This window comes from Ostrea edulis, chromosome 9, assembly GCF_947568905.1.
Source record: "Ostrea edulis chromosome 9, xbOstEdul1.1, whole genome shotgun sequence".
In the NCBI taxonomy this organism is placed as follows: domain Eukaryota; kingdom Metazoa; phylum Mollusca; class Bivalvia; order Ostreida; family Ostreidae; genus Ostrea; species Ostrea edulis.
In genome coordinates, this window is record NC_079172.1 from 64,556,132 (window position 1) to 64,570,827 (window position 14,696).

At 36.2% G+C, this 14,696-nt stretch overlaps 1 protein-coding gene across 1 annotated transcript; it reads left to right on the plus strand.

Moving 5' to 3' along the window:
* The first annotated feature begins 10,051 nt into the window (after positions 1–10,051).
* Positions 10,052–13,461, plus strand: LOC125659766 (cytochrome P450 2C8-like). The gene is made up of 4 exons (XM_048891541.2): positions 10,052–10,436; positions 11,597–12,109; positions 12,547–12,990; positions 13,181–13,461. Exons 1-4 carry the CDS (start codon positions 10,118–10,120, stop codon positions 13,357–13,359), a joined length of 1,455 nt encoding a protein of 484 aa, XP_048747498.2. The 5' UTR covers positions 10,052–10,117; the 3' UTR covers positions 13,360–13,461.
* Positions 13,462–14,696: the final 1,235 nt, after the last annotated feature.

Genomic DNA, 14,696 nt, shown 5'->3' on the forward strand with positions numbered 1-14,696 from the left:
ATTTTTGAATGGTAGAAAAGAAATGTTTTTTAAGTTTAGGCCAAAACATTTTAAAAACCTCACTTGGTAGTCCATCAAGACCAGGGCTTTTATTATTTTTCATTGCAAAAAGTGCATCTGAAAACTCTTGTAATGTTGGGAATAGTTCAAGTATTTGTCTATCATTTTCATTCAGGATATTTTCAACACTTACATTGGAAAAATATTCTTCTATCTTATTTTCTTCAATATCGTAAGATTTATAAAGAGTTTCATAAAAAACGTTTATTTTGCGTAATATTTCATCGTTATCAGTAGTTAAAGTATCATCTTCATTTCTTAGCTGTTTAATAGTATTGCATGTATGCCTTTGATTCTCCAATCTTAAAAAGTATGAAGTATTTTTTTCACCCTTTTCTACCCAATTTGCCCTTGATCTTATTTGCGCTCCCTTTGATTTTTCATTTATGAGGTTTGATAAAGATTCCTCTAAGAAACGTTTTCTGTTCATATCAATTTCACTAGAGTGTAATATTTCAATTTCATTTACTTCATTTTCAGTTTCTTTAATTTTTAGATTATACGATTTTCTGATTCGCTTAGAAAAGTTTATACAAAATGTTTTAATTGAGGTTTTTAATTTTTCCCAATGTGTATGTGAGTCATCATTACTATCTCGAAAGTTTTTCAAAAATGAGTTCATCGAATTTATAAATTCTTTATTTTCAAGTAGAGATGTATTAAATTTCCAATACCCTGTCCCACGTATGTTACCTGATATATCTAATGTAAGTTTTAAACACATGTGATCAGACATTCTAATACCATTTGAGTGAGAGCCAGGAACTCTCCTCACAGTTACATTATTTGGTATAAAACATAGGTTAGAAGATATGAAAATGTAGTCGATTCTAGAGGTTGGTATATTGTCACCATTGCACCATGTAAAACCTTCTTTATTATACAGTGATCTCCATACATCACTTAATTCAAAACTATTAATAAACTGTTTGAGTGTATATAAACTCTTATCTGCACTATTTTCATTGTCTAACTCACAATTAAAATCCCCTCCTATGACAAAATTTTCTTTGTTAATTGTATATTGATTACACCATGTTGAAATTCTTTTTAAAAAAGTATTTCTTTCTTTTATCTGATTTGGTGCACTTAACAAAAGTGAAAACATTTTCTTCAAATTTTAGATTAACAAGAAGTCTCCTACCATCATTCGATCTGTGTACATTTAAAATTTCAACAGGTAATTGTTTTCTAAACAGTATTGATACTCCTCTGCTATATTGAGAATCTGATAAACTATGAATACTTTTTCCATGCCATCTTGAGTTGTAAATATGTTCATTTTTTTCTATGAAATGTGTCTCTTGAATAAAGATTATATCAGCGTTTATATCATTTAACCATGTAAATAGTTTAACCCTTTTTTCATATGTATTTAAACCTCTGCAGTTAATTGAACGAATTGACAAATTTTTCATTTCTAGTATGTCAGATACAAAGAGAGATAACTCTTACATCCAGTTACGATTTTTTTTACCACGCTGAGAAGCCGGGGAACTTGGTGTTTGGGTGCTTAGATTACGGCCGATCTTTCTGTTCTTGATTAGGTCCATGAATATTTTACCAAGAGTGTTTTCCCTGGTCATTTCCTCTGTGTGGTGTGTTGAGTGCCTGCTTTGTCCAAGCCTGACCCCCAATAGTCATCATACACGGCTTCGACGATGGTGCCCTGCTTTCCGATTTTTAATAGTTGTTCTTTAAGTTCACTGCATTGATTGATTTTTTTTCCAATTATTTCACGCATCACCACATCTTTTGTGTCTTCCCACTGGTCTGTCGTGGTCACTTGTTTTCCGATCCGTTTTGCCTCAAATGGGGTGGCAGCTTCTCTGATGCTCGTTGTCCAAATGAAACCGAAAATTGTAAACATTTAATATTTGACTGTTCAAACGTCAAAGATATTTGGAATTTGATAAGTTCCTCATTAAAATTTGAAATTAGCTGGAAACATGTTGTTATTGGCTTCTATCAGGAAACAAATGACAAAATATCAGTTCTTAATATTTTAATTTCTTTCATTGCCTATCGTATATACAAATTCAAAATGTTATGTAGACTCAATAGCAAAAATGAAACACAAGAAAGAGTTAAAGAACATATAAAATATGAATTGCTAACATATCATAAAGTAGTTAAGAAATGTAACACTCATAACTCGAATTATATAGACATTATATTAGGAATTTCGGATAAACTTTAATAAAATTAAATTAATGTGCGAGACATTATCAGTATTGTAACATACTTTTAATTAATATACATATATTTCTTACTATTTATATGTCTAACAGATTCTAAAATTTTGTTTACCATATCAGGCCATGCCAATTTGTAATCTAGTTCGTCGGATTCGCCGCATCTATTTGTAATAATTCCAAATTATAATATTATCAAAAAATAATATCCGCCCGCGTGTCCAAAAACATCTGCGTACGTACAATATTTTCGACATTTTACAACAAGCTCACGAAAGACCTTGATGCATGTGGCTGACACGTGATAGAATTGCGGGTTTTCGAGAAAAATCTGAACAGTGTAATACGGTGTTTTAAGTTATTAATGATATCTTTCTTAATATACTACTCAAAATTTGATAAGGATTACTAGGTTATATGTGTGTAATTTACCACTAACATAACAAAAGACATAAATTTGACTCAGAATCGTGTTTACTCAGGTTATGAATGAAAATTCATGAACGGCATGAACTTTTATCAATATGAAATGCTTGAAATCTGATAACAACACCAAAAGGCATGTTAACAGCAAACCAGAGAAAGAATTACACAGTTTTGGGGGATAGTCCATCATTACACTTAGTCGATGAAGTGTCAATACCGGGTATGTCCTTCCCTTGCATCAATGACGGCTTGACAATGTCGAGCCATGCTGTCAATAAGCACCCGGATGTTTCCAATGGGAAGGTTGTTCCACTCTTCCACGAGGGCGTTTCCGAGCTCTGACAAAGTCGTGGGTTGTGCTCTACGGCGTGAAAGGGCAACCTGCAGCATGTTCCATACATGCTCAATCGGGTTCAAGTCCGGCGAGCGCGCTGGTCAGTCCATACGGACAATTGTCTCCTGCTAAAGGTACTGCTCCACCATCCTGGCGCGATGAGGACGGGCGTCATCATCCATCAGGATGAACTCAGGGCCAACAGCACCAGCTTAGGGTCTGACGTAAACGTCGAGGATCTCATCCCGGTACCACACCCCCGTCATTGTTCCTCTCCCCAGGACATGAAGATCTGTTCTTCCATCCCTGCTGATTCCACCCCAGACCATGATGGAAACACCGCCATAACGGTCATGTTCACTTATGTTGGCATCATGGAAACGTTCACGTTGTCGTCGCCACACTCGGTGCCTCCTGTCTGTAAAGTCCAAACAATACCTGGACTCATCGGTGAACAGAACTTGAACCCAATCTTTCTGATCTTCAGCCCAGTCCAATCGCTCCCGCCGGTGTCGAACAGTCAGAGGGAATCGAACCCATGCCTTTCTCGAGTTGAGACCTGCATTGTGAAGCCGATTCCGTATCGTCTGAGTGGACAAATTCACTCCCGAGGCGTTCTGGAGGTCGTTACGTAGGCTGGTTGCTGTCCAGAAGGGATGGCGTCGTGCCTGAAGAGCCACAAAATGGTCTTGGCGTTGGGTTGTCGACCTCTGACGACCACCCCCATGTCGGTGTGCTGCTGTACCAAAAGTTTGCTGTCGGTTCCAGGCCCTGTTTACAACGCTCTGGCTGACGTTTAGTGCATTTGCAACGTCACGTTGTGAATAGCCAACGTCAAGCATTCCAATACATCTGCCCAGTTGTTCTGTCGTCAGGCGACGCCTTACACGTTGAGGGGGCATTGTGTTGATAAACGTAGTGTAAACACTCAAATGAGTTTGAAATTTTAGAAAGAATCAGACACCGATGCCTGAGTGAAAATCGTGCAATGGTAGCAAAAGCATAAACTGTGATGAGAAACGCATTTCCCATGGCATGAAATGCACGTGCAAGTTTGTTGAAGACGTTTTTGATTTCACTTGGACACAACATTGCCAGTTATGCAGTTATTAATTTTTTAAACAGAAACATATCTATGATCCTTATCAAATTTTGAGTAGTATATTTACGATACTTCATATGATCATATCACTGGATTGGAATGTTCCTTATACTGCAATCAAACCGAAAGCCGATGAAAATTTTGAAGCGCTATTCTATACCATTATTTAAAGAAAATCGATTGCTTGATTATACATATGTGCATGTAGATTCTTATATTGTTTAAAGTTTCTCTTGAGAATATTTCGCTCACATGAAGACGTTACCATTGCCGGTGAAGGGCTGCAAAATGTAGGCCTTTGCTCAGCGCTAATGGCAATTGAGCAGGGAGCGATCTTTTTTGTGCCACACTTGCTGTGACACGGGTCTCAGTTTTTGTGGTCTCATCCGAAGGACCACCCCATTTATTCGCCTCTTACGACAAACAAGGGGTACTGAGGACTATTCTAAGTCGGACCGACAGTTAACGACAAATTCACGAAGGTTTTTGGTGATTATTAATTACGTGCACGTGTGTTCAATTATACAGTTTTTCGAAATTCCTAAAACTAAAATTAATCAATACACGTGAATAAAGCTGATGTCTACATATTTCAGCTTCATGGGCGGTTTACTTAATTTAACCACCTCTGACCTGAAAAAAAAATACTCAACAGCATATGGCTTTTATTTGAAACAACATTCACCGTTAACATGCCACTCGTATGTTCATACCCTATGAGCCGATCTTACCACCTACAAGATTTTGACACCATAGCATTCACAAATATTGAACAAACCATATCAGAGCTGGGGGACCTGGATAAAACAGTATCCCACAGCAAATGGTTTTCTGTCAAAATTGCGCCAACATATTAGAAAGATTAACAAAGGCAAGTCTATAGATTTCTTCAGTCTCTAACTGCCATAACGATTTCTGAAATTGAAAGAAAACTCACAGCAGAAAATGAGTTCATCAAATTATACAACAGAATTGGACCTTCAAACCAACCATAATATTTAAGGGAGGGATGGGAGGGGAATTCGTCTCCACTTGCCCGAGGATGAAAATGAAAAAGCCGAGAGCGCATGCTCGCGTTAGAACTATTTATGGACTAAGTCTGGTGTCAAGAAAGGACCGAATTGAATTGCACTTCAGAATATTCAAGCATTTCAAAATCGTCATTCTCAATAACTGTATTTATTTTAAAGGGATAAATTTGATTATAATCGGTTAAAAAGCTCTACAAAGCTTGTGTTTGATTTGTTGAATGTATATACTGTCAACTTTAAATAAAATTTACTTTACTTTAATTTTCTTAAAATTCAAGAAAATGCTAAAAGCGATATATTGGAGATTTCAAAATCGGACATGTCCCTAGAAATATGCATAGATCTGAATTGAAAGTTTGTTGAAATGAAACTAAAATAATTTTTTTTAAAAAGACCTATCAGTAAATGTTGCAAAGTACATGCATTAGGTTTGAAGAAAATGAAGTCTTTGAAACCTGAAATACTTCTTATTTATTGTAAACCATATCAACAAAGTTGCAAAATGGTAAACAAATGATATCTGATGATTTTAGATCTTTATTTTTAAGCGCTCACTTTTCAAAATCAAACATAATCGAATTAAAATTATTTATATTTCTTGTATTCACTCGCCTCATAATTTTTATTTCCAAAATAAAAAATATTTCCAAAATAATTTCGCCCTCTCGCCTCACTTTTTTTGCTTGAAACTCCGAAGAACTATTTTACAAATTGGTGTGGCCTTACAACATATTATATGACTGTAAAGAACACCATACTCAAAGTTTTCTCCCCACTCTCACAAAGGATTATATCGGGAACTGGAGTGCTGAACTTTGTTATAAACGTCTCAGTAGTTACCTTTCTGCGATTGTTGTTCAATGTTTTATAAATCATTAACAGAATTTATGTCTAGATATTTTGCAAGAAATGCTTTAGATTTTCATCAAAATTGGACCACAAATGAATTTCAGAATGATTTTTCAAACAAAGGATTTTTTTCAATAAGACATATAGCGTCAAACACGAAAGGTGACTCATTTATGGCACTACGCTTTATACAATGTAACTGAGAATACTGAATGTTGACTTGTTTTAGCAGGAGTCAAATTTTAGCAGTTTTTGCGATGAAACTAGAGCACTAATCTATGGTTGTGGTAAAATATGAAAATCTCTATTCATCCATTATAATACACAGAACAAGCACTAATTCATGATTACGTCAATAACACATCAGGTCTGACTGCACCAATTAGATTTAAGCATAAGTAAACACACGGTATACTATCCTTCGATCAGGTTGTTTAGAAAGTGTAGACTTTCCTTTTCTTTTCAGGTATTCCCTACTCTGAACACAGCAGTTATTTGGAACTTCAGAGATTTGCACAGTTTATCAAGCCTAGCAAGATTATCCCCACAGTCAATGTTGGAAACCCTGCCAGTCGAGCTAAAATGACCGCCATTTTCCAACAGTGGCAGCAAGGCACCCTGAAGACTTCCAAGAAAAACAGTCAAATGTCCATAAGTACCTGGACTAAGTAGTGAACGGAAAAAACAGTCAAATGTCCATAAGTACCTGGACTAAGTAGTGAACAGCAAAAACAGTCAAATGTCCATAAGTACCTGGACTAAGTAGTGAACAGAAAAATAACTATTAAATGTCCATAAACTAGTGAACAGGGAAAAACCCCAGTCTTTACATGTTTGTAGACAAACTTCTTGGTAGTCAAGAGAAACTTAAATCCTGTATGTTGAATTTCGGGATATAAAAAGATGAATAGGCTACTCAGATCTCACTTTAAAAAATTGTGGATGGAAATTATTTATATAGCATTTCTGTGATATTATCTGTGTATAATCAGCTGCTTTTTGTGTGCAGCATATTTCCTTGTGAAACCCATGGCGATTTATGGTTGTCTTTGACAACAATGGAATTATGATAGAGCCTAGAATTAGCTCACAATGGAATAAAGAAGTGTTAAAATTCTGCTTTTCTTTCGTTGATCTACATGAACCTAGTCCCAGTTTTAGTCCTGTTACAACAAAACAAGAAGAAACTATCACTTCTTCATTTTTGTCCCACCATGGAATGACCGAGGCCTAGTGTTGCCACATTCTATCATAGTCTTCAAGACGGGCCAATTTCAATCAAACTTGACACAAATCCTTGGGTAAAGAAGATTCAAGCTTATTTAAGGGGTACTGAGGACATATTCTAACGCGGATCTCCACAGGACCCTACACTCTAATCGAATCTACTTTAGATAGCTTTTTGATAATTCCAACATTCTATTCGCTGAGAATTCGTGATGGAAAATTCCAAGATTTCAGACAAATATTGAATAACGCGTAATATGAAAATATTTTAAGCACATGAACAATTTCCACATATTATTTGAGGACTAAGTTTTGAGTGCCACAACATGCTAGAAAAATATGGATATTTCGAAATGGAAAGGCCACAGACTCTAATGTCATTCTCCATTTTACAAGGTGATCATTCTCAAAAGATCTGAAATATTACGTACAAGTTCAACAGAGAAACAGTACAAGGATAGGAATTTCATGTTCCTCTCTTCTCTTAAAAAAAACAAATTTGCTCATTTAAAGGGACTGATTCACGATTTTCCCTAAAATTTTGTTTTTCACTTTAAATGATCAAAATCTACAGTCTAATATGTTTTAGAGGGTTTCACAAAAAATGAAGGTTATTCATCATGACAGAATCTCATTATAGAGAGTTTATTATTTGTTTGTAAAACAAAGATTAAGGTGTGTTATTGTTTACGGGGTTTTCAAAATAAATGGCTATTGATCCAAGTTTATTATATATATCACATCTCAAGTATTCTTTAGGTAAAATGTGTCATTAAAAGTTAAAATTTGTAATTGTACAATATGAAGATGTTTTAAATTACAAAATGAACGTTTCACTGGTTTGTTTACATAAAAAGACCTGAGTTTTTGTTTACATAACACAATATCAAAGCTAAAATAATGCTCTTATCCTTGCATTCAGACGGTCCAAAGTTTTGTTGTCAACATTAAACGAGCTATAATTTTGATTTTTAACATAAAAAATGAAAAATGTTTCTTTCGAAAAACGTGAACCAGTTCCTTTAAAAGGCATGGTTTTAATTCAATTTTGGAAATTGCATTTTTAAACCACATGTACATGCTTCTTTTGAATTCAATAAACTATCTATGGACTCTTACACCCTGCTTTACCATTATTGAATTCTTACTACTAAATGAATTACCATTAAGATTCCTTATTCAGACAATTACTATCTCTGTGCTGTTTTAAGTTCACCTGAGTTAAGCTTTCCGCAACCCACGCCACCGTCTTTCAGTACTGTCAGTACTTTGATTACGTAAAAGAAGTGCAACCGACCGTGGATGTCCGATGATGAGATATTTTGTTAGCGAAATGATGGCAGTTGTTCCATAAGAAGTTGTAATTTCCAAATGTTCATCTGTAGTTCCTAGCGCAGCCCTCAGTGCAGGCCAGACCGACCTCGCTGTACTCTGTTGGCGACCCCTCCTTGGATAGCCTTTGTAGAACCATTAATCAACAGGTTGTGAACATTCCCCTACATCGATATGGTCCTACTAAAGCATATTTTTTAGGTTTTATATAATGATGAGATTTATTCATCTGTAAGCATTGAGACAAAAAAATCACTCCGTCAGGAAAAGATATATAGATTGATAATAGTAATTAATAAACATAAGAAAAACACAGAAAAGTGGAAAGACCTAATAAAAGGATTCATAACAGAATGTAAATTGGAGTTTGCCTACCTGCCGAAAGAGTTGTACTTCGACAATGACAAAGTCATGCTGAAAGTAGGCACATTCACCCTTTTCTAACAGGTAAGAGTTTTACTTGTATTTATTATTACGCGCATTTATTTTGAGATATAAGAACTACTTTCGGGTGACCTCGGGTCCTACTTGCGAGTACGAATTATCCTGCATTTATTTCATCAGCAGCACTGTAAACAATACAAGTCACGAACAGTTCAGTTTGGAGCCGTATAGATTTGAGCTCGTTCTATTGCAAGAAGAAATTAAGAAAAGAGGACGTTCAGTCGAGTCGCAGACAAGGCAGACCGTATACGGTTTTTCATATAAATGTCTCAAACCTCAACTTGTCATTACGCAAATGATGGATCCACAGTTTACATAGTCTTTTCTTTTGAGATGACTTGGTTGGGTCAGGAATTTCGACCCCAAAAAAATTCACATCTCCCCTTCGCATTAGTCTTATTAACTGCTTGACAGGAAGGCATCAACCTATCTATTCGTAAGATCTACCACATGCATATCTTTGATGATCTTAGAATCTCATCAAAACCGGAACAGACGGTATGACATCAAAATTATTAATTGTTGTGGTCTTGAATACCAAAGAGTTCACATCATGGCAGCCTCTATTGATAGCGGGAATTCAATTTTTAACGTTTTCAAATTAGTACTGAAGCTTATTTAGGCCGTATATCAACAGTATAGTATGACAAATTTTTATCATATGATTAATCCTATCATTTATCCTATAAAACTTTCTTGGGTTCCCGCCCCTTTTAAATTTCAAAATCAGGCTCTCTTGCTGAACATGTCATGAAAACAGACATTTTAAAAATTTATCTCCACCCGTTTCCTTTTCTACTCCTGGACTGGGTATAAACTACGAATGTAAACAAGATGAATACAATGACAAATATAAAGTGAAACTGGTCATTGAACTTAAAGTTGGGTAGTATCCTTGAACCTCCCTTATTTAAATCATCAGCGTCACGCATACAGGTCTTTGTATTGACACAGGTTAATCTCCAAACAGTTTCAGCGTTCATTGCAATCTTGTAAGCAAAATAAATATCGTTCGAAATCGAGTTGTCGCATACAAAGGTTTGAGCATTTCGTTCTATATATTCACCGGACATTGATAAAACCCTGACATTTCGTACGTTTAACATTGTGGTGCAGTATGTGGGTAACTATTGCCATTGTGCTTGTTTTGATTTCTCTGATTTGGAGTCTGACCGGACGACGTAAGGGGCTTCCTCCCGGTCCGACATGTTACCCCATCATTGGAAATGTCGGACTAATCAAGCCATCAGAAGCCGTGCAAGGACACAGGAGACTGAGAAAGATTTATGGAGATATCTACACGGTGATGATCTTTCACAAACCCATGATAGTCGTCCATGGATATCAAAACATTCGAGAACTTCTGGTTAAACATGGTGATACGTTTTCTGAGCGACCAAAGATATTTGTTTCTGAAGTTATAGCAAAAGGAAAAGGTATTTATCTATTTTATTGCTATGTACGGACTGTATAATACTAACAAAGTAGCATAACTTTTCTATTGAGAGATGTGTGACACGATTTAGGGTGTGTGTATTCTTAATTTAACAATTAGTATTTGACTGTAAGGACAATGCACCATTCGTTGGTTGTTTCTTTTACGATAAATTTTCACTCACATTGAGACGTCACCAGTTGTAGGTTAAGTACCACAAATTTAGACCTATGCTTAGCGCTTATGACAGTAGCAGTGGGGGTTCTTTAACGTGCCCACACCTGCCGCGCCACGGGACCTCCGATTTTAAAGTCCTATCCCAAAGACCCGTGATTGTCGAGCGTTAGGCGAAGGAGCAATCACTATTTATGTTTACGTCGTAGGTTTGACGCGACCATGGTAAAAGTGTAGCTCTTCGTCACGACCTCCCCGTTACGAGACGAACTCTCGACTACCGAGCTACCGCGACCGGTTCTGTGCATGGATATGGTATTTATTCATGGTTATCAAAACGATCAAAGTCTTATTTTGATAGAATCAAACTAAAAGAAGTAAACAAAATAATTTAAAGACTTCGACCTCTGTAATAACACTTTTTGCTTTAGTCTAACTCCTATATGTACATGTAATTCACTGTTAACATCAACTTCAGTTTTTTCAATCTGTTTTACCTTCATTAGGTGCAATACTAGCCCACGCTGGTGTATTGAATTTATGTTCTTTACACACTAATTTTAACTACTGATTATGTCATTTACCTTATCAAGATATAGATCTCACAGCGGGTGAGACCGATCGACAAAGGATGCTTACTCCTCTTAGGACCTGATCTCACCTCCGGTGTGTCCAGGGTTCCGCCCTTGCCTGACTCTTAGTTTTGTATTCTTTGTACGAGTGATGAGATTGATCGCTGTTCGTTATATTAACCTGTAACCACTGAAAACAATGTTTTGATGTGATGATTGTAATTGAGCTGAACAATCCCTCAGTAGGAACTCGTGAAATCTTAACCTCAAAACAAATATTATGGTGTTGATTTAACAATAAGAATTAGTCACTAGTTTAAAGATAAGCCAAATCACAGGCTGAATTAACCCTGTGATCTCCGAAATCAGTTAGTTCGGTATCTGTGTACACAACATGGAACTGATTTCTTTACAGGTCTTGTCTGGTCATCTGGTTCACTGTGGAAGGAACAGAGGACATTCGCACTGACAACGATGCGTAAATTTGGATTCGGGAGACGCTGCATGGAAAGTCAGATCATTGAAGAAATAGACTGTCTAATGAACGAACTGGAAAAATATGAAAACAAGGCTTTTGACATTCAGACGCTTCTGAACACTTCGGTGTCAAATGTTATTTGTTCACTTTTGTTTGGAAAAAGGTTTGATTATGACGATTCTAAATTCAAACGTTTGATTTCGATCTTAAACAAATTGTTCTCCACTACCAATGCATCTTCGCCAGCAAACATTTTCCCGTTGTTACATCATATTAGATTTTTTAGCCTTGACTCAGTATTAGAAAATATCAATTCTTTAAAGCCGTTTGTAAAGGAAATGATCGAGGAACACAAGCGAAATTTTGACGAGGACAACATCAATGATTACATCGATGCTTATCTTTTGGAAGAAAAACAAAGATTAAATGAAGTCGACACTACATTTACAGGTAATGCAGAGATATGTATACAGTATTTACTCTGAGGTATTTCCAGAACAAATGTTCAGTTCTTCAAAGACCATGTAATATATTTTCAACGGTAGGGGTTGTTTTGTTTATTGCATGGGGAGAAAATCGCAACTTTTCGGACCTTTCCTGGCAGCAGAAATACAACCTCGATCTAAATACCATAATCTCCATTCTTTATCAAATCAAAATGCAGCTATACAATATCATCTAGTCTTTTTTTTTTAATATTAATTTTAAAAGATCAGATTTCACTATAGCAAGGTAACGCTACGTTAATAATTTCTAATTATATACATGTAGTGATTGATGTGTTTGGAAGTATCCATTTTGTAACATATGAAATTCGAGGTACGTTTCCCGAGCTTGCCGGAAAGACTCGTGAAGTTATGATTGCAAATAGATTTTTCCATTCATAGATGAACAGTTAAGTCACAGTGTTCGAGACTTCTTCGCCGCAGGAACTGAAACGACGTCCACTACACTGAGGTGGGCGCTCCTGTACCTAGTTCATCATCAGGATTGGCAGAAAAGGCTTCAAAACGACATTGATGACGTCATCGGTCAGGGACAACCTAAAATGGAACACAGGGATAAATTGCCAAGGGTAGAAGCATTCATTCTGGAAGTTCAACGTTTAGGAAATCTGGTTCCCCTTAATTTGCCGCATGCACCCAAAGAGGATTTTACTTACAACGGACATCTATTCCCCAAGGGTGCCATCGTATTTTGCGTTTTAGATTCTGTGTTGCTGGACCCTGAAATCTTTCCTGAGCCTTCCGAATTCAAACCAGAAAGGTTTTTGGACCCAACCGGGAAATGTTCCGGGGATCACAAAGATAAACTGATTTCTTTCTCAACAGGTAGGCCATGTGGAATTAAAAAAAACCCAGATTTTGTTATTAGTTATGCTAATCATACTTAATGTTTTTGAGAAGAAATCAACTTTAGACAGCCAATGATTTGTTACATGTACCTTTTTATAATCATTTTATTGTTTGTGTTGATGATGATATTATTCAGCTATCACATGTACATTATTTATACCAACAGGACGCAGGATGTGCCTAGGAGAGTCGCTGGCCAAAATGGAACTATTCCTATTCCTGACCAGGTTTCTACAAAAGTTTGACGTCAAACCGGAGAATCCCGATCGTCTGCCTTCTCTGGATTCTACGTTGGGGATTACCAACATGCCGCTCCCCTTCAACCTGATACTAAGCAAACGTTAGAACTGTACAGATTTGTGAACTGTGGTGATTCAAATGCACGTGTAGTGTGCAAGAATAGAAGCGAGACTTAGATATCAATAAAGGTCTAGTGTTTTCTATCTATTTTGTCTTAAATTTCAATATTTTCATTATCACTTAATGATATAGTCCACAGTCCACACTATCTCTCACACGTAGGAAAATATATGTTCCTAAATGCATTTTCACAAAGACATACATTGAATGGAAACGATGAAACAGACAGCTCCATTTTTACCGTGTATGATTTTTAATCTTATCAATAGTTTCTGTGTGACTTTTAGCAGTAGTGTCTGTGTGACTTTTAGCAGTAATGTCGGTATGAGTTTTAGCAGTAATGTCGGTATGAGTTTTAGCAGTAATGTCGGTATGAGTTTTAGCAGTAGTGTCGGTATGAGTTTTAGCAGTAGTGTCGGTATGAGTTTTAGCAGTAATGTCGGTATGAGTTTTAGCAGTAATGTCGGTATGAGTTTTAGCAGTAATGTCGGTATGAGTTTTAGCAGTAGTGTCGGTATGAGTTTTAGCAGTAATGTCGGTATGAGTTTTAGCAGTAATGTCGGTATGAGTTTTAGCAGTAATGTCGGTATGAGTTTTAGCAGTAGTGTCGGTATGAGTTTTAGCAGTAATAGAAACATAACTCGTCTATGCGTATGCCTGGATATTCATTAAGTCAATGAGTGACATTATGCAACTTTTCTCAACTTCCTATGATATACTGTTATGGGTCAAAATTACCCTTAAAGCAGCAGAATTTACAAAGACAATTAAACAATAAGATTTATTTACAATTCTTATTGAAAGAAAATTACAACAATAGCAAAATACTAACTTACGGTAGTTGAACAATGAATCCGAACAGAATGTACACACACAAAAATAGTAATTCCGAAATCCCAGTTCCCAGTATAGCCTAATAAAAATCCAAAATGTACACACACAAAAATAGTAATTCCGACATCACAGTTCCCAGTTTAGCCTAATGAAAATCCAAAATGTACACACACAAAAATAGTAATTCCGACATCCCAGTTCCCAGTATAGCCTAATAAAAATTCCAGTTCCCAGTATAGCCTAATAAAAATACCAGTTCCCAGTATAGCCTAATAAAAATCCCAGTTCCCAGTATAGCTTAATAAAAATCCCAGTTCCCAGTATAGCCTAATAAAAATCCCAGTTCCCAGTACAGCCTAATAAAAATCCCAGCTCCCAGTATGGCCTAATAAAAATCCAAAATGTACACACACAAAAATAGTAATTCCGACATCACAGTTCCCACTTCCCAGTATAGCCTAATAAAAAATCCAAAATGTACACACACA